This window comes from Phyllopteryx taeniolatus, chromosome 19, assembly GCF_024500385.1.
Source record: "Phyllopteryx taeniolatus isolate TA_2022b chromosome 19, UOR_Ptae_1.2, whole genome shotgun sequence".
NCBI classification, from domain to species: Eukaryota; Metazoa; Chordata; class Actinopteri; order Syngnathiformes; family Syngnathidae; genus Phyllopteryx; species Phyllopteryx taeniolatus.
In genome coordinates, this window is record NC_084520.1 from 7462191 (window position 1) to 7483742 (window position 21552).

General features: G+C 41.6%; 2 protein-coding genes across 2 annotated transcripts; both read right to left on the minus strand.

The window, feature by feature from the left end:
• Positions 1–34: 34 nt before the first annotated feature.
• On the minus strand, positions 35–6073 carry gdf2 (growth differentiation factor 2). The gene is made up of 2 exons (XM_061756290.1): positions 5410–6073; positions 35–3650 (listed from the first exon to the last, which is right to left on the minus strand). Exons 1-2 carry the CDS (start codon positions 5765–5767, stop codon positions 2752–2754), a joined length of 1257 nt encoding a protein of 418 aa, XP_061612274.1. The 5' UTR covers positions 5768–6073; the 3' UTR covers positions 35–2751.
• Positions 6074–6426: 353 nt separating this feature from the next.
• Positions 6427–15441, minus strand: gdf10b (growth differentiation factor 10b). The gene is made up of 3 exons (XM_061756289.1): positions 14256–15441; positions 11034–11878; positions 6427–10495 (listed from the first exon to the last, which is right to left on the minus strand). Exons 1-3 carry the CDS (start codon positions 14500–14502, stop codon positions 10304–10306), a joined length of 1284 nt encoding a protein of 427 aa, XP_061612273.1. The 5' UTR covers positions 14503–15441; the 3' UTR covers positions 6427–10303.
• Positions 15442–21552: the final 6111 nt, after the last annotated feature.

Below are 21552 nucleotides of genomic sequence, written 5' to 3' on the forward strand. Positions count from 1 at the left end.
CATTTGTGGAATGGCTTTCATCATAAACAATGTACATTATCCTAATCTTTATTTTTTCATTACCAATACATATAACAACAAGACTTGTATGAGGTGCCATGCTTGGTTTGCTTGGTGTTGTATCCCCCTCTGCTGGTCAGAAGTACAACAGAACACAATAGAATAGATTGAACACTCCTGCATAAACATTTCTGTACATTGTACCTGTGACAAATACCAAAAAAAACAACAATAAAAAACAACAACAATATATCTTGATATTGTACGCGATAAAGACATTTTACTTCCTTACACATCAAAAGTCGTTAAATATAAAAAATACAGGCAACCCACATGATGCATGCGTCCACATTTGCTCAATATAATATCATGCTTACATTTACATACAAGCACATAAAGGTAAAGTATTGGCTTTATTTTATTTTAATTGCTATACACTTTATAGACAACAATATCAAAACACTCCACTTAATCAATTGATAACTGTTCAATTAAGCAGGGGCTGAGTTGCATCAATGAAGTCCCAATTAATCTCATTTATTTGACCAAGATATTTCAGGCTATTGAGGAAAACCCTTTTCTGTTCCAAGGTCATTTCAAGAGCAGTAACCAAGTGACGATGACAATGTTCCTGTGGGTCAATGGACAAAACTTCCTACAAACGCACAAGTTTAAGCATTCAAATATGCTCAAAAGCCCGATCATACTATTGCATTACGAAAGCTCACGGCAGTGGTGTACTTTGGTGCAATTAAGTGCAGGTCACGTCTGGGTCACTTCACAGCTGAGTGTTTGTCGACACGTGGCATAGCTGCTTTTAATCGCATGTTCCTTCACGGTGAAAACGAGAGCAAAGTTAACTTGCTCCAGTGGCGTCGCTAGGCCTATTTTAGGGGGGCTTCAGCCCCCACTAAATGATTAGGGGACAATAGGTTTTGGCCACCGAGATGCCGCCCACACTTGATCACCACTCACACACCCCTCCCCCCAGCGCCAAAATATCTTCTGGGTGCGACACTGCTGGGGTGTGACACAGCTGGGGGGTAAGCGCCCCCCATTCATAAAACTTAGTAACACCCCTGTCTTGCTCTCTTTTGAAATGCTTGGCTTGGTCTACAGAACTATAGATCATAATTTGGGTTCAGCTGAGGACCTGCGAGATCCTGATCCAGACACGTCTGCATGCAGCTCAAGGCTTATGCAGCAAAACTCTTTATCCAAAGTCTACTAATCTTAATACCTTTACTTTCGATATCACTTCTCAACTTGCATAACACACAGCTAATTCACTGAACACCAGCATTACTTCTATTCGACCTTGCCTGTACATACTGTACCCACCAAATAACAAAATACACAAATCAAATGAGAACAAAATGTAAACATTAATTCTGCACATTTGCTCAAACTAGCCCTGAGCCTAAAATATTCAGGGATCAGTATGCACACATATTCACGACTGCCAAGGCGCTGGGATAATCTTTTTAATTAATTAACGTCTCAGTAGGTACAGAATGCCAGCCGGTCACAGTTGTTAATCTACTAAGCTTTTCAGCCTCCTGAGAGATTGAACTAACTTAATAAACAAGTGTTGAGAAGTATGCTTTCAGTTTGGCCTCCGTAGTGGTTCACATATTGACATCAGTACAATTTACAGTATATTTTATCTAGACTTTTCCAGGAAACCGCAATCTACTGCTTTTAGAACTATAGTGGTTCACATTGCTACCATATCCACAATACTACTAATGAGGTGTAGTCCAGCTGATTTATGGGAAAAGGTGGACTCCATTCTGGACTGGGTGCCAATCAATCAGAGTGAAATTGGAGTGATAATCCATCCCCTTCCCCGACCATCTACACAAAAGTTGATAATAACAATGTTGTACTTTTACTGAGTACTGTATAGCCATAAATAACAGAGCTGTGACATTCCAGCCAACCTATGTACAATCTACTGCATTTGGTGATTTCGTGGTTGATTTGGACCCAATTTCCACTCATTACCAATCAGCCTTCATTTTTTTAGCAACCAGTCCAAGGGATAGATCACTTTTCCCACTTTATCATCCGACCCCTCCTGTGTAGTGGTTCACATTTGCAATACCTTTCACTAAATCTACGGGGCAATGGCCCTGCTACCTTATACAGTACATTCAGTATATTATAAAAATGTGATAATATATTGCCATTTTTAGGCAAAATAAAACTGACAACAAAATTGAAAACATGGAAATAGATACTGGCATCCCAATTTTTTTTTTTTCATAGACCACATTTGCTACACCTCAATACATAATTTACCAGTGTTACAATTTATTTAATGCATGGAAAGCCTCAGAATAATTTTACAATAAATTTTTACAATAAAACCTAATTTGAACTCAGTCCTAAAGATTATTTTATGGTGTGTCAGAATTAAACAGTATTAAAAGACTATTTAAACACAATTCTTTATTAATGCATTATGTCACATTTTAATTATATATATATTTTTTCAATAGCATCATTTCTAATAATTTCCATATCGTGAAAGAAACAGCGGCACTATACAGGAGTATGTACAGTAACTAATGATAAGACAGGTCCTAAGGGGCAATGGTCTATTCACTACTGTACATATTCTGTTGTAGGAAACTATAGATAGAAATTACAAATATACAGATTTACATGTATTCATAAAATAGCTGGACAACATAAATACAGTTTTAATAATACCAATGTCAAATATAGTATTTGTGTTCTTCCTGACTACCTGCATCCACATTCTGCCACCTTCATCTCCTCATACAAGTATCTGATCGTGATAAGTCCATTCTCCTGATACATGACAGTGATGGGGTCCAGTTTGATGGGGACGCAGCACGCCATGTTGGCCTTCTTGGGGTTCCGGATGTTCATCAGCGTCTGGATGAGGGCGTGCTTGGATGGGGTGGATTCGTCCGTCAGCGGGTAGTAGCACAACCCCCGACATTCAAAGGCGTCGTATTCCGGAGGTGCCACGATCCAGCTGTCCCAGCCGATGTCCCTGAAGTTGACCTTGAGAGACGTCCGCCTGCAGTATTCCCGCTCCGCCTTTCTCCTCTTCCGACGATAGTGAACTCCGGGAATCTGATTGGCGAGCTGATCCTCGGTGTTCCAGTTGGCATCCGAGTGGAAGATGGTTTCCTTTTCATGGAGGATCATCTCCTTGAGTTCTTTCCTGGCCTCCCGCCTCCTGCTGCCGAGGTCATCTGAGAAGACGATCAAAGCTGCTGAGGTGTTATCGCCCACTGAAAAGCTCATGCTCAAACTGCCACTATCATCGCCACAGTCGTCCACGGCCACCACAACATCAAACCCAGTTATTCGATGACCTGACCTGACTCCGTTCTGCACGGATGCGGTGACATCCAACGTCGCCCACATGCTCTGAGAACCCGTCAACTGTTTGCAAGCTACAAGTTGTGGCGTGGATTTCAAACTGTCGTAATCTGCTTCGTAGACGTTCACAGAGGCTGTGAAAATGTGGGAGGTCACCCTTGACCTGGCATCCGGGACGAAGAAGAGTTGTAATTCAGCTGTGATGACCTTTTCGTGGCTGGGTATGCTGATGTTGAACAGCAGCCTGTGTCTTGCCTTTGGGCCGTTTTTCACAGAATGTGTGATATCTGGAAGAGTGATATGGACATGGTCAGAAGAGTCATGCTAAATATGTGGCTGGTCGGTATATGCAGTTATGCACTTATGACCATACATGATACAATACATTTTAGAACTTCAGGGGTTCCCCAATCAGAATGTCAAGTATCCAGTATCTTCCTAGTAGTTCCTATCAGTCAAACAATTATAATCTAAGAAAGAAATACATGGATATTTTTAAACACCTTTTTTCCCCCTTAAAGGTCATTGTGCAACCTGGTAAATTATGCTAGCAAACCAGCATGCTACGTATCAGTGAAAAATAATAAACCATAGAGTGCATTATCATTTCTCTTATTAACTTAACTGCTCTAAAATACACCCACAATTTCTTGGGTAGAAACCATTTTCAGTCAATACTGTACATTTTATATTCAAACTAACATTTTGACACAAACTAATGTAATTTATAGAAAATAATTGAATAAAATACATAATAGCTAAAATAGTTGAATAACAAAAAGTCAAAATTGAGGATTGCATTCTCTACATTTCAATATGATGATGATGTGCCATGAAATTAATCATTGTTTGACCAGACAAGGAAGTGAAATCGTATTACAATTTGTACCAAATGCAATCAATCCTATCGCTATATTTCTCCCTTTTCACAACAGTTCAGTTTTTTTCACGAGCGGCATTCCTAATGCAGCCATCCAATTTATCTGGACCAGAACTGGAGATCCCCAGTGGCTGGGTGTTGGGGTAATGGGCATCAATAATCATCAAAATATCCCCAACGGATCTGGGAAAATGTGTTATGAGCCAATGAAACCAAGATTGAACTTTTGCCCATAATTCCAAAAGTTATGATCGGCGCAAACACAACATTGCCCATCAACAAAAGAACACCGTGCCTACAGTGAAGCATGGTGGTGGCAGCATCATGAACAGGGGCTGGTTTTCTTCAGCTGAAACGAGGGCCTTAGACAAGGTTGAGGGAATTTTGAACAGTTGGCAATGCCAGTCCATGTCAACACAATTACCTCTGGGTTTCAGCTGGAAAGCAAATAAATAAATAAATACAAATTAATACAAAATAAAAATAAATAAATACAAAATAATTTTGTAAAAAAAATAATAGAAAAATGAAACAAAGAAAATGCCTACTAAAACATCTGAATTGTATGCTGACTCCCATTTAACAAAACAGGTTAGTTCTGAACACACAATCCATTTATTAGGGGGTGTGCACAAGTGTGCAACCACATTATTTCAGATGTTTATTTTTAATTCCCCCGTGAATTAATTATTTAAAGAAAATATATTTTTAATTGTGTTGTTACAGCTTGTAGGTCACATTAATAGTGGAAAACCTTTTTTGAATAATTTATTATGATCTCATTTTTTTTACCATCACAAAAACCTGGCATTTAAACAGGGGTGCGTAGACTTTTTATATCCACTGTTTTTCACACATCTTCGAACTTAACGTATGATTTGTTTGGCTCAATTTTAATGCCCAGTGGCCAGCCATTTATCGGGGATGTAGGATACCTTCAGTAGCTGGAAGTTGAACACTCCCTGGGACCTAAACCCAGGCAAAGTACATGAGGCAACAATGTTTACCACTACACTCCTAGTGCCCAAATTGCTCACTTAAACCCACTAACCTAAGTGGGTGTTTTTGGTCTATAATGATCCTCATCCTTTGGTCAACATAAATCTTCATTTCTATTTTATCTGCAAATGCTAAACCTTCTCGTTTAAGCACATTCCTCACTGTACCTTGGACACTGAAGCTGCGTATGACATCAGACTGAGGGATTGCCGTGCTATCTAAGGCGTACTTGTTGTAGAGCTTCATCATGAACTGAGGAGGGTAAATTTTTCCATGCTCCTGAGGTACATTAGAAAGGTTGAGTTTCCTCAGGAAGTCTTCTTTCATGGTTCCGAGGAGATCGGCCATCCTAGAGTCCATGTCTTCCTCCTCCAGAAGATCCTCCTGTGTGGAGTGCTGGGAGTAAAGCCCCTCGAGGTCATCGTCGCCGTGGATGTCATTGCTGAGCGGCTTGCAGGTGCAGGAACCCGTGGAAAGCACCAGACTCAAACACAACTGGAACAAGAACCTTCTGGAGTTGTGCATTTTCAAACAAAAAGCTTGCTAGCTTTTGTGACGGCAAGGTTGGACAAAGGAGATCCCCAGTGAAGGGAGCATAGCACTGATGTCCACTCCCATGCTCCCAAGAGTAAACACGGGGGAACTAGTGTCAACCAAAATAGTAGCACGGCCATGCTTATCACCACCATTGATGGCTTCTTTTAAGCTTCGTTATCACTGGAGGGCTGGCCGCTAATGAAGACACTGTAAACACTTGACGGTGATAATGAGGGAGCTCCTGGAACAGGCGAGGTTACTTACGCACAGGGTGAAAGTGTCAAGGCCAGCGGAAACAATAACAATGAAAAAGTCTATTAAAAGAAACATCAAGTGCATTCTTTAGCACCCTGGTTATCCACGATTAGCAACCAAGTCGCCGTATCAATAATTCGGGAGCCACATAGTCGAGTGGTGCCTTCAGATACAAGTGACCCATCTTACAAGATTTTTGAGAAGCGTACCGTTGTTCGAGTGATTTATTACATTTTTTCCCCCTTTAACTTGAGAGCAAGAATTTGAGATACAAGCACTGTTTTGTGGCAGTGACAACTTAGATCGTTTCACAGCAACCAACAGTTTGGCAGATATTGACATTTCTTCAAAAATGAAGTTTCAAGTTCACTGTCAAGCAAAAAATAAAACAATGAGACTTACAAGTTTATTTAAAACAACCACATAGCTCTGCTATTGAAAGTTTGCTTAGCTTAATGCTTAAAAAAAAAAAACAGGGCAACATGCCATAGACTTTCAGATTGCATTGGTGGCTTGGTTTTACAACATTTTAAGCAATGGACATTTGAACACAAACAGTGGAGCAACACATGTAGACAGACAATATACCAATAGTCAAAGGCATATATGTTTTATCCTCTGCAAAAAACGACTAATATTACTGCATCTTACTGAGCAGTTGTGACCATCTCCTCAGTCTCCATTTACATTTGCATGTCCGTATTATACTGCCCCCAGGTGGCCAATGTGCAAACACAGAAAGGAGCAGCAAAATCACAATGAAGTAATCATGATGCAAACACTACCTAATTCTTTACACATTATTTAATTATGTTATTACTATGTTTTGTAATGTACACCATTATAGAGTGCTATTCTCCTTATTAAAATCCTGTTCCAAACATTTTTGTTCGGTTTGAGATGATTTCAGAAGTGAAAGTGAAGTGTTTTGAGTTACAAGCATGTTCACAAATCAAATTAAACTCGCTTCTCAATGCACCATGGTACAGTGAATCCCCACATACTCGCGGTTTGGCATTTTTTTCAAATTCATCTATTCAAAAGTTTTATTTTCGAATATCCATCCATCCATCCATTTTCTACCGCTTATCCGACGTCGGGTCGTGGGGGCACTAGCTTTATCAGGGACACCAAGACTTCCCTCTCCCCAGCCACTTCATCCAGCTCTTCCGGGGGGATCCCGAGGCGTTCCCAGGCCAGCCGAAAGACTTAGTCTCACCAGCGTGTCCTGGGTCGTCCCCAGGGTCTCCTCCCGGTGGGACGTGCCCGGAACACCTCACCGGGGAGGCGTCCGGGAGGCATCTGAATCAGATGCCCCAGCCACCTCATCTGGCTCCTCTCGATGTGGAGGAGCAGCGGCTCTACTCTGAGATCCTCCCGGATGACCGAGCTTCTCACCCTATCTCTAAGGGAGAGCCCGGACACCCTGAGGAGGAAACTCATTTCGGCCGCTTTTATCCGGGATCTCGTTCTTTCGGTCACGACCCATAGCTCGTGACCATAGGTGAGGGTAGGAACGTAGATCGACCGGTAAATTGAGAGCTTCGCCTTTCGGCTTAGCTCCTTCTTTACCACAACGGACCGATTCAAAGTCAGCAACACTGCAGACGCTGCACCGATCCGCCTGTCGATCTCCCGTTGCATTCTTCCCTCACTCGTGAACAAGACCCCAAGATACTTGAACTCCTCCACTTGGGGCAGGATCTCATCCCCGACCTGGAGAGGGCACGCCACCCTTTTCCGACTGAGGACCATGGTCTCAGATTTGGAGTTGCTGATTCTCATCCCAGCCGCTTCACACTTGGCTGCGAACTGCTCCAGTGAGAGTTGGAGATCACGGCTTGAAGAAGCCAACAGAAACACTTTGCCACTATTAATTGGATTAAGTTGGGCAAGTCCCCAAAATGCACGGCCCACCACTACAAAACCCTAACTCAACGTGCTGCTCTAACGTGAAACTCCACACATGGAGATCAGACCTGAGATTCAAACCTTGAACATCAAAACTGTGAGGCTGACGTGTTAACCACTTGTTCATCATACTTCCACACTGTAATACATCCATCCATCCATTTTCTGAGCCGCTTCTCCTCACTAGGGTCGCGGGCGTGCTGGAGCCTATCCCACCTGTCATCGGGCAGGAGGTGGGGTACACCCTGAACTGGTTGCCAGCCAATTGCAGGGCACATAGAAACAAACAACCATTTGCACTCACAATCATGCCTATGGGCAATTTAGAGTCTCCAATTAATGCATGTTTTTGGGATGTGGGAGGAAACCGGACTGCCCAGAGAAAACCCACGAAGGCACGGGGAGAACATGCAAACTCCACACAGGCGGGGCCGGGGATTGAACCCGGGTCCTCAGAACTGTGAGGCTGACGCTCTAACCAGTCGTCCACCGTGCCGCCCACTGTAATACAATACAATAAAATATTTTCATGTAGTTGCTACTGTCATATGGACGAGTTTACGATACTAAGTTAACATGTTCTCGCTATTTAGGTGTAATGGAAATTCAACAGAATGGGATTTTATGTGTAATTACATATAAAAAAAATATTTACACATTATTGGGTAACGTGATCAAATGTCAAGAATTTCCGAGACAAATCTGATGCCCTAAATGTAACAACTGGCTGAGATTTTAAAACTATTTTGCGGACTTTTTTTATTTTTTAAAAATGTTTCAAAAGTGCTCTGTTTAATGACTAAGTCCTTGTTCTACTACTAACTAAACAACATTTATGACCAGTCCGAGTTAGACACTAGGATTGATTGACATGAGAACATTTCACACAATTTGTGTTTGTGGCCACCATCACAAACTGTGCGTCAAAAAGATGGAAGATGGGACATCAGGTTCTGGTGAGGGGGGATTTGCACCCAAATCCCAAGCCAATGTGTCTGGGGACATTGGCCCAAGTCTGGCCTATCTTAAAATTCCTGTCTTTCAGCCACGAATCCATGCAGTGTTTTTGTCAAATCACTTCCAGTGTGGTCCATTCATGCTTTTAAAAGTTCCCACTGCGGAGTCATGAGGTGATGGAAGTTAATGACCAAATCACTAAATAATAGAGGCATGCATGAGGGAAACAAACACAGCAGGGAGATCCAAGCTCGGAAAGAATTGGAACTTTGCTCCTCTGACTGGCAATAGGAGATATGATTTGGTTAAGAAATCATGCTGGGGATTTTTTGTTTGCTAATTATGGTCCACGGGTGTGAATGTAAGTGAGAATGGTTGATTGTCCATACAGTCTATGCCCCGAGAATGGATGGTGACCAGTCCCGGGATTTGTCTGTCTTTCATCTAAACCCATGACCCGAATGAGGACAAGTGCTATAGAAAATGCAAAACTGCCAAATGAAATGATGGGATTAAAATCTCCCCGAAAGCTCGTAAAACAAATCCACCCCAAAATGTTCTTTTACATAATAACTGAATGTAATGCGTCATAATTCTCAATAGTGAAATCATTGTCATCTGAGCCATTGTTTGTGTAAAAATACTGATTGGAGTTACTTTAATGTAAACACAAAACAGTTATCATGCATTTATTACTAGAAGATGAATGCAAAAAAAAAAAACATAATTAATTACAATCTAATAGAGTGGCTAAATACATGCCAATTAGCTGTAAAATACTAAAATACAAAAATCTGCCATATAGTGTATAATTATTAAAATCTCAGATTACAGTATTTAAGAATGGAAATAAAAACATTGCAATAGGTTACATTAGCATTTTATACTAATTACTGTACATAATATTAAAAACTGTACATTGTATTGGATATACAGTACTGTGGTTGCAAGACCTGCAATGTTCCTAAAATGAACAGCAGGGGGCAGCAATACACAAGTTTCCCTATGTAACCGGACTCCCAAAAACAAGCTCCACTCCGGTTAACTACAGTATAACTATAAAATGCACCCATTATGTACAATATATAGACAACATGTTACCTCTCATGCATCTCCAACATTCCCTGCCAAATATATTGAAGATGTTAAAGACACAATACACAGTTTTTGTGTGAGTTTAAGATTAGTTAGATTCAAGCGATAACAATGGGTTACCATGGGATTGAGTCTACTTTATTTCAGTCTTTGACGTCATAGATTGACCAAAGCTGTCCAAAAAAATCACCAAAAATCCAAGGAAAAGCCAGAGTTTCTTTTCAGCCAGAACCAATGAAATCCCACCTGCATCCAACCACTGCCTGCTCCTTGAACCTTCACCTCTCTGAAGGTCTCTGTTGGCTCCTACCGGCAGGCACAAGTATCCACAGACATGCCCGGATAAACCTTGAGCACCATATTCCTGTTCGGGTCCAGGAAGAGCACACTGAGGGGACTCATCTTTTCTGGCACGCAGCACGGTTCCGGAATACCCGGGACGATTCCCACAGCCCGGACGATGCTCTGGATGGTGGCGTGATTGGAAGGACGCACCACCTTGAGAAACAGAGCAGGGATGTAAGAGTTAATACTGCAAAGGGTGCTGCACATTTGACCTCCAGGAATTTTGTAAACTTCACATCTGCATCCAGCCTTCCATTTTCTATTGTGCTTGTCCTCATTAGGGTCACTCGTTGAAAAATGGGGCTGCTACTGTAAAATTGTGTCTTTCCTCATTGCAACGCTAATAAAGGCTTCAAAAACATTTCATCTTATGAGACCTCACTTCCACAAGCATCAAAGGATTTACTCTTGGTGCATGTTGTGCTTTTTCTTATTTGTATTTTTTTTTTTTTCTAGCAGCGTCCACACTACTGAGATACTATACAAAAGTTACAGTATGTTATCCAGCATCATTATACACGTTACCTGTTAGGAGAGTTGAGGTACATATTTAGTAAGTGTCGCTCACCGTTAAAGTTGAGATTGTGTTATTGGTTTTATATCTTAACGGTTTAACATATTTTGTATGGCAACTACGAATGTTCTGAAAGAGTTATTGAAGTTAATAAACATTTGGTTTTCCCTCACTCACCTTAGGAATGGGGAATCCACAGGATCCAGCGCAGTAGTAGGCGTCAAATGACTTGGGTGCTAAAACCCATTCACTCCATCCAATGTCAGCAAAGTCCACCCTGAGGTACCGTCTGGTGCAAACCCTGGGCTCACTCCATTGTCTCCTGCGGGCTTTCTTCATTGTCCTCTCGTCAAAGCTCAGCACCTCCCTGCTCTCCTGGTTCTGCTTCCTTCCAGGTTTGCTTTTGGATTTGGCAGGAAAATAGGTGCTCTGCCACAGTTCGTGGTTCTTGAGGGTGTTGTACTGGACCTCTGGAATGTCATTGGTTTGGATCTGGAGCTGGAGCTCTCTCCGGATTCTTGAAGATGAGGTGGACGCATCCTCCCCGACAGGGAAAGGTCCGTACCTCTGCAGGGTCGCGGCCACGCTGTTGGGGTCGTCTATGGCTTGATCATCAGCATAGAGAATTATAAAAGGCATGTTGTCTGCAGAAAGACTTCTATGCTGCTGAGTTGCCCTTGGAACCAAATCGGTTTCCACCATGATGGTAAGGCCTTCTGCTGCTTGCTTGATCACAGTTGTAACATCCCTTGATTGCCATGCACTTTTTTTAAAGGAGCTTACTGTGATGTTTCCCAGCAGTGTTGTGGAGGCAGAGTTTGGCGATAATCCATGGAAGAGGATCTGCAGGGAAGGAGGAAGTTGATGGTGGATGGCGGGGGATGGGCGCCGAGGTCTCCGGAAACGCCATGACCGCTGGTGTTGACGCTTGAGGAAGAAGTGGAAGGACGCAGACAGGATGACCTCTGAGTATTGGATGGAGGAGAAGTTGAACTGGAATACTTCTTTTCCATGCAACACTCCTGGCGAATGTGGAACATAAGACAAATGAATAAAAAGGACAATGAATGCAATGTTTTCTGCTGCTATACACACCAAATTCAGCATCCCCTGACCTCAACCCTATTGATCCCCTTTGAGGGTGGAAAATCGTTCACTTTGGTAGCATTATTGCCTTAGTCCTTTTTGAATGTTTTTGGAAGAAACAAGAAAAACACAACAAATTCAACAAACAATAAAATTCCAGTTTCCTCAATTCAACCTTTGCAGATTACCAGGACCCGAATGACTACGCAGACATAAAGAAAAAACTTTTTTTTAGCAAGCACATTGTTTTGTTTTTTATTGCAATTGTGACAGTAAGTTAAAAATGACTTGGGGAGTTATTCTATTAGGCTAACAATATGTCCCAAGTGCAACTCTGCGAGGCAAAAATCATAAGGCAAGTATTATCCAGGAACTTTGACGGATGAGAGTTCTTAAGATGCTATTGAGAGGGCTTAACAAAGGTTGGTAAAGAGTTTTCGTTGTTGTTGTGGTTGTTGGTCAAAATTGCATTAAGATATATAATCTATCTATTACTGGTGGTTTTGTTTAATATGCAGTTATTATAGAACAACTGTATTCACTATAAATTGCAATGACTATAGAGGAAAATAGACAAAAAACAGTGTATGCCTAATAATTCAATATGTGCTATGTGTCATGAGACTAATTAATGTAACAAGGATATAATGCTGATGTTTCACCTTGGGACCCTGGGCCATAAAATTCCAAGTTAATGATTATTTGCTAAAAACAATCAAGTTTATCAGTTTGAACATTAAATATCTTGTCTTTGTAGTGTATTCAGTTAAATATAGTTTGAACATGATTTGCAAATCATTGTATTCTGTTTTTATTTATGTTTAACACAACATCCCAACTTTGTTGGAATTGGGGTTGTATTTCTGAGCCGCTTCTCCTCACTAGGGTCGCGGGGGTGCTGGAGCCTATCCCAGCTGTCATCGGGCAGGAGGCGGGGTACACCCTGAACTGGTTGCCAGCCAATCGCAGGGCACATAGGAACAAACAACCATTCGCACTCACAGTCACGCCTACGGGCAATTTAGAGTCTTCAATTAATGCATGTTTTTGGGATGTGGGAGGAAACCGGAGTGCCCGGAGAAAACCCACGCAGGCACGGGGAGAACATGCAAACTCCACACAGGCGGGGACGGGGATTGAACCCCGCACCTCAGAACTGTGAGGCTGACGCTCTAACCAGTCGGCCACCGTGCCGCTTTGGGGTTGTATATCTACCACTAATGATGTGCACATTTGTGTGCTATAAGATAAATCATGGGGAATATGATGCATAGTAAAGTGCCTGTCTCATGCATGAGAAAAATCTCATTTTAGATCACCGCTCACTTTACTTTTCAAGTGAGAACTTCCACCGTAGCCCAAAACCCAAACACTGGATCAGTGCAATGGTACTGTAATAGCATATGGGAATGCTTATGGGTTTTGTCAGGGTGTGATAATAGCCTCTTGTCTAACACCTTGGACTTTTACAGCTACTGGAAAAGTCAATAACTAAAAAGACCCCAATTTACTAACAACACTGACAGGCCCAAGAGATGCAATCTAATGAGCTCTATAACACAAAGTCTGACTGAATGTACAAAGATAATAATGACAGGGAGTTAATTTAACAATTTATTCATTGTTGTGCTTGTAATATCGTAGAAAAATGTAAGCAAAACGTTCAAAAAACAAACAAAAAAACATCTCTCAGTTTGATGCAGTGTCAGTACTACATCCCTGGTAACTGGACCTCAGTAGGTCGCAGGTGTATCTAATAAAGTGTCCAAACATCCATTCATTCATTCCTTTTCTACAGCGCTTGTCCTCATTAGGGTCCCGGTTGAGCTGGGGCTGATCCCAGAACTGAGGCTGAAACCTCAGAACTGTGAGGCAGACATTTTAACCACTTTAACACCGTGCTGCCCTAAATAATATTTCAACTCAAGTACTGGATACTTGTTCCCCAAATGTTTGTCAAATCTATTTGTTTGATTTACTTCATTTATTTGTATCGTTCTAATATAGATATATTTTTACCTTTCCCATTTAATATTTTCTTTTTCCACTCCAGATTATTAAAATAAAAATGTATCTATCTATCAATCTATCTATCTATCTATCTATGATGATGAATTTTTAAAATGAATATGAAAGTGCAATTATTGGATGACTCACTAAATGCAGTTCAAATGTGTCTGCAATGATAATGCAAAGCAATCTTAAAACGTGAAGTTCAACTTTATGGAATAAATCATTACCAATAACCAACATGCATGAGTTTAATCTCGGTGGGATTGCGTGCGCTAAACTCGATGCGCGTGTGCGACTCACTCGGGACAGCTGTGAAGCTCCTCACTGTGTTTCCCCGTTTGTGGCTGCGCGGCTCTTTGCTGTAGTTCTCGTAAACTTTCAACATGCTGCTGGTCACCGCGTCCCGGCCGGAGCTCGGACGCGTAAGGACGCGGCGCTCCGACGTGCTCTGGCGCACCACTTCACTCGCATCCTCGGCCACAGTTTTACTCCAAGCGGGCTCCAGAATCACCAATAGACGTAACGCGTAGACCAACCACTTTGCCATGGGTGCTCTCGTGGTGAAATATTCCACAGAAAATCAAATCAAGGAGGAAAGATTGAGTTTATTCCCACGCGCACTAACCCCTTTTTATCCAGGTAAAGGTAATCCACATTGGACAGTCCACGGCGTGCAGCCGTTCTCGCGGTGGGAGGCGAGCGGGGCAGGATGCATGCAGTACTGCTGCCGGATGACAGAAGGTGACAGCACACAGCCCGACTAGACTGCGCTCACGGTGTGCTGATGTGGGCTTTAAAGGGCGCCCACGCAAATAGAACATCACGCCCACGCCCATGGACGCAGCTGGCCTTTCCACCAGGGTGGGTCGTCATTTGGTGATGGTTTGTGGTCATTGGGCATTTAAAAAAAAAAAGAAAGATTAAGTAGGAAATTGCAGGCACCAAAATTAGAATTTGCAATTCTCTAAGAAATGGAGTGTGAAGGAAATCCACTTAGGGCAAGAAGATCACGTGTACTTTTTCATGAATAGAACTGTGCAAGTACATCTGCGTCATTCTGAGGTTCAGGATTCGAATCATTCTTCCTGTGTGGTCTTTGTATGCTTTCTTCAGGAAATCTGGTTTCTTCCAAGAGTCCCAAAACATGCACGTTAAGTTCATTGAAGATGTGAAATCACAGGTGTCAAACTCAAGGCCCGTGGTCCGTACGCCGCCGGCCACATAGTTTTATGTGGCCCGCGAAAGCAAAACATATTCATCTACTTCATGTTTCTTCCTCAAATCTGTTTCAAAATTGATAATCACTTTTAATAACTTTGAAAGATTGCACATATTTTTGGGTATCAAACCATCGCGGTAGACCAGCAGTCTATCTTGCGCCAGGACTTAGATGTGGTCTGAGCAGGCGTAAGTTTAGATCGTCTTTCTGCCACCAAATTGTCACTCCGCCAGGCGCAACTCCAAGAACAGTCCCTCACTTTGCCCGAGCACCCGACTTGGCGCAGACCGCTCTACCAAATTGGCAAACACGGGCAGCGAGTGTTGCGCTTGCACGAAAAACAGCATCCGCTGACATTTGCGCCCCGTCACAGATGCGCTGTCAATAAAAATAGAGTCCTAAGTGTTTCATTATTTTTATGTCTGAATTTTCTTATTTTTACTGGAGTATGCTGGTTTAAAATGTTAAAATGTTACTTCAAAATGACTGCACAGTTAATAAAGGTTTTTATTATGATGACCAAGTGATTCTGGAACTGATTATTATTTCTCTTTCCCTTATTTCCTCTGGGGAAACGCTTTTAAAATTGGAATTTTTCATTTTAACAGTTTCTAGTTGAGTATGGGCCAGCACGTTGCTATAGTGGTTGGCAAGTCTGCCTCACATTTCTGACGGTCTAAATTTGAATCTGAGGTTTGGCCTTCCTGTGGAGTTTTCATTTTGCGTGGGTTTTTCTCTGGGTACTCCATTTTCCTTCCACACGCCCAAAACAGGCATGTTAGGTAAATTGAGAGCTAAATAGTCCTTAGGAATGAACGGTTGTCTCCATGTGCTGGTGGAGTTTGTACCATGCCTCACGCCCAAAGTCAACTGCGAGGCTCCAGCTCACCAGTATCTCTAATGAAGACATGCGGTAGATGGAAAATGGATGGAGAGTTCCATTTGGACTACCTTCCGGCTTGATTTAATCTTTGCCTTACATTGGCTTCAAATACCAAGGCACATAAATCGCTGATGTTTTCATATTTCCTTCTAATAAGCACTGTATTGTAACATTTCCTAAGGAACTACATCAGCCCCACAAGGAATCTCCTTGCAGCCTTTAAACTGAAAAAAGGAGGGGGGGGGGGGGGGGGGTGGAAGCAAGTTTTACAACACTGATTAGCTGCCACATTGGAGCTAATTAAAACCACTGTGAGTATATGTCACGGCCACATTCATCTTCACAGTCTCCCAATTTATGGTTGGCCGGCTCCACTTATATGGGAAGTGAAGAATATGGCAGAGCTGAGTTTATTGGGACGTCTCATAATTTGTGGGATTTTCAACCAAATGAGCACAAATTGTCAATGATCATAAAGTCACTTCATTACAGCGGCCTTGCTGCCAGACTCCCACTCACATCAGTCTGGTTCTCACTATAAGCTGCAGAACAAAGTGCAGGGTGTAGAAAGAGTGGGAATGAAGAAAAATAGTCATTATTAGGTGCTTTGAAACTTACATTCGCTTGCACTGTAGTCTCCATATGAATAAAGGCCGGCCTTTTCTTCTGTGTTTTAAGCTAAACATTAAACATTTGGCCATTCAAAACCGCATTGAAACAAATAGCTGATCGTATCTTAGAGACTTATTCCGATTGGAAAGGCTTTATTGACTTCACACATGGCTTTATTTACTTCAAACAAGGCTTTATTTAGGTCACTGCTTCATCAAAAGCAGGGGTGGCGATCCATTTTCTTTATCAGGGCCCTTTTCAGTCCTCCAAGTGTATGTGCATTTGTGGGTTGCATTTAAAGAAATTTAGAATTTACTTTTTGTTTCACTATTCAACAGCCTTGAATGCAAACTGGCCAATCACAGCACAGCATAGAAGGGAGGTCCAACCGTTTCCTGGCAATGCTTTCATGTTTTCCGGTGCATTTTCAGTTTTTTCAAGGTTTTTGATGTATTGTATTTTTGCCCTTTTTAAAAAATGAATTATTAATTGAGGTGTTTGGGGTACCTGCACAATACCTTTGCTTGGAGTGAATTCTTTAAAAGACTAACCTAGATAAATTGAGGCTTGGCTAAAGCGACACAGTCGGCAGCTAAATGGGTAAAAATCAACTGTAACCATGTCTGCTCCAAGAAAGGCAATGTACATGTACAATACTTGTATTCTCTGTTTATTATTTTTTAATTAGTTTTTATTATCTGAAGGTTTTAGAATCACCACAGTTGGTCATGTGAGTCAGTAATCGAAGTAAGAAATTCAAAATGCATGATGTCATTATTTGCACATTTAGACTCATTGACACATTTTCAGCTTGTATGACATCAATAATCACTCACCTCTCCACCTCCTGCTGGTGAGATGGAAGAGTATTGCCTCTCATTCACTGAATATGCTCATCGGACCCCGAACCGTGAGGAGGATAGACGAGCCCACCATGTTTCTTTTGGCCCGAGACCCGATCCTTCATCGGCGCTCCCCCCACGCCTCCTCCTCCTTTTCTTCTCCTTTGATTTGTTTTCATACTGTTGGCTGGGGCTGAATCACCATTCATGCTGTAGGATATGCAAGGGCCATGACATCCTTTCAAATGATGTATACCAAGCTCACACACACATACACCCATACACGGCACACGCACACAGTGAAATAAGTCGTGCTTAACAAGAATACGACTGCAAATCCCTGCGATTCCACAAAAACATTATAGCTGATAAATGCTCATACGCCTCCACATGGGTCACTAATGGTGTAGTGGTTATCTTGCTCGATGACAGTGCAGCTAGCGGGGGTTCAATTCCCACTTAGTGACAGTAAATAACTGGGGACCAGTCAAGGGTGTAATCTGCCTTTTGGAGGATTTCGGATAAACGGTGAAAAAATTGGATGGATGGACAGTTGGACACATCATCTTCTCCTCACCACCAATTTGTTATGCTATGTTATTAGTGACACTCACGGGACTAGAGTGGTGCACCTTCACTAATAGAAGATCAAGTTTAAGTTTTAGGTTAAAAAAAAAATCAACACCAAAATGTTTACTCCTTGTACAGTGTCAAATGTGTGTCAAATCATGGCTTGCCCTCGAATAGACACGATGGAACATCCATCCATCCAGCCATCCACCCATCCATGCATTTTCAATAGCACTTGTCCTCAATCAGAATCAGAATCAGAATCATCTGTATTTGCCAAGTATGTCCAAAAAGACACTCAAGGAATTTGTCTCCGGTAGTTGGAACCGCTCTAGTACGACAGCAGACAGTCAATTGACAGAACACTTTTGAGACAGAAAGACATTGAGAAAAACAGTCACTGAGCAATAAAGGGTTGCTTGTTATCTGGTAATGCCGGTACAATTCTAATTTTTTTTTTGACAATTGTGCAAAAAAATGCAGAGTCCTCTAGCACTTAGAGCAGTTGGAATGACTAATCTCGCAATAGTCCGGTGCAATGACCATTGTGCAAAGGGCGCAGAGACTTCAAGGACTGTATGCAGTTTAAAGTGGCTAGTAGCGCGATAATCTGGGACAATGTTGATCGTGCAAATGTTGCAGATAATCCTCAATCAGTGTGCAAATGGGGCAGATGCTACTCTGGCATGAGTGGCCAGTATTGGTCAACAACAGATATGCAAATAGTGCAGCGTGGCCGAGACTACTACAGTGAGTGCACGAGTAGTCTATAATTGGCCCGACAGAAATGTGACAACAAACTCAGACAAAAGAAATTGGCAGCATGTTGCAATGGAATTGTAGGTTAGCTGTTTAAGAAGTTGATTGCAAGAGGGAAGAAGCTGTTGGAATGTCTGCTGGGCTCACGGGTGTGCTGGTGCTTATCCCATCGGACTTTGGGTGAGAGGCAGGGTACACCCCGGACTGGTTGGCCAGCCAATCGCAGGGCACATATAGACAAACAACAATTCTATTCTCATTGTAATTCGATTGAATGTCTTTGGAGTTTTGTGCAGGTCTGCCTGTAACGTGAGAGTCTATTTGTGATGTATTCCAGACAAATTAATACCCATTTAGTTCTTTCTGGACAAGAAAACTGTTATAAAATGTATAATTTTGTTCAATGCGTAATGGGTTAAGGGTTTATAGGAAATCAAATGAAATGAAAAGAGTAAGTTTCGGTTTGGCAACAGATAAGACACAAGCTTGCAGTGTCAAAAAGACCAGTTAGTAGTGAAAGTATTCTGAATCTTTTCTGGAGAACCTCAAATGTAACCACTGCAGGGTGTGTTCAAAGCAGTTTCAGGTTTACTTGTGTGGTTGCTGGTTAGCTAGTTTGCTGTGCGCTGCAGGATTGCCAGAGCCGCACACATCAGGACCGGCTCATTTGTCATCCCGCTCCACACTGTTGGACCAATGCCTCATCAGGATAATTAGCTGCTCTTTAAGCAGGCGAGGCTTTTCCTCGAATATCCAACAAACATTTACGCACAACTCAAAATCTCAAGCATCCTAACGAGAGCCAGCCAAGCACCAAGTGGCCTAGTGGGAAAAACACTCGTGTTGACTGAGAGTTGATGAAATTCAGTTGTAAGAAAGGAGAGTAAGACTGAGGGAAAACAGGTGCATCATAAGAGCTCACTGGAGTGCAGACCTCACCCAATGCCGAACAATAATGCCACATATCCGTGGCTGCTTCCCTCCTGGCTAGCAAGGGTAAGGCGAAATTTACTGTTCACTGCAAGGTTGAAGTGCCACAATTCTGATGTTTGGCTCTGAAGTGGCACAATTGGGATATGCGCCTTGGCAGCATGAATAGGAAAAAAGAAAAGAAAAGAAAAGTGGAACTGGATATCTTCAAGTTGCAATCAAGCCTCATCCAAATATGGATAGTCATGGTTCGGCAGCCACAGATTCATTTATTAGCGGAATTTTTTGCCAATTTTATTTTTCAATTTTTGGAAGGGAACCAACACCCATTTTTTTTTTTTTTTTGGAAATCATTAGTTGGTGATATTTCTCTGCTTATTCAAGATTGTTTTGGGTATTAAAAATATATATACAGTATTTATTTTATTTTTTATTTTTTATTTTGATTTTGGGGGGAACCAACCGATATTTTTTGTATAAAATGCTGATTGGCTTATTGAAGAATTCTTCAGGGTTAAAAAACAAAAACAAAATTCAATGCAATTGTAATAGCCGTCAATTATTTGCAGATATTCATTATTAACGGTCGGCCCGGTCCCTATCCCCCACAAACAGCGGGGGTCTTCTGTATTCTGTCAACTCGAGCCTAATGTCATTTAAATCCACCGATCAGTGACATATAGTACACACTTCTGGCCGAACAACAAAAAATAGACACAAAAGAAACAAAGCACACAAAGCATAGACAATTAAATATTTCCCTATGGTGGCTAATGAAGTATTGTGGAGGTTACCCTCATTTAAATCAGTGGGGCTGGAGAGTCCTATTTATTATTATAGTTTACTGCCCAATGTTGACCCTTGTCCATGTATTTATGTGCAATTTAGTCAGCTGCACACGTGATTTGTTTCATATCGTCCATCACAGTGTAAACACAACATTTTGGATGTGTGTAACTTTAAATGTACATAGAAAAAACTTTGAACTGTACATGGAAATAGTCCAGAAAATCTGATAACATCATTAAAATGGAAGTATGACTTGGATATGCCGTGTAAATCCAGCCAGAAGAAATGGAGCGGGAAACCAGTGGCTAGAGAAAATTGCAAATCCTTTATTAATTGTATTATATTGTTTCAATAATGTTCGAGGAAGAAAAAAAAATTCAAATTGGATCAGTTAAATAGTGAATGACAATGTTCCACTCCAATCCTTTAGGTGGCAGTAATGGATATTGTGGTTCACCGTTGCCAAATAAAGTCATGGCCACTGTTTTTTTGTGTTGCAGTGATTTCCCAATGATCATTAAAAAAAAATAATAATAAAAAAAAAAAATAAAACATATTGTGATCGTTCCTTCTAGCGGTGGGAAATTTATTCAAATATTGTTTGGATGGGAGAATGTTTCTCTGGATGTTCTGGACTCCCATTTCAATGCCAGTGCTCTATTGAGCAGAATAATACTGCTGGAAGGAAATCCGTCATAGTGTGGATGTGGCTAAACATTTTTTTCGATAGCAAGTTTGAATCCACAACGCCTCTGCTGGTCACAGGCAAGAAGTGCTCTCCATTTTGAATGAATTGCTTCAAGGCGCGATTAATCAACATTCAGCTCCACACAATTGGTCAATTCTTGCAGTGCTAAATCAACTATCAAATAGATTGTGAGCGCAGCCAAAAGTCAGCAGTCGAGGTCCACACCAGTCCAGAAGGAGGGACGTAATACCCGTGCTTGCCAACTGCCAAACAAATAAAAAGAAGCCATAGACTGTATTTATGCT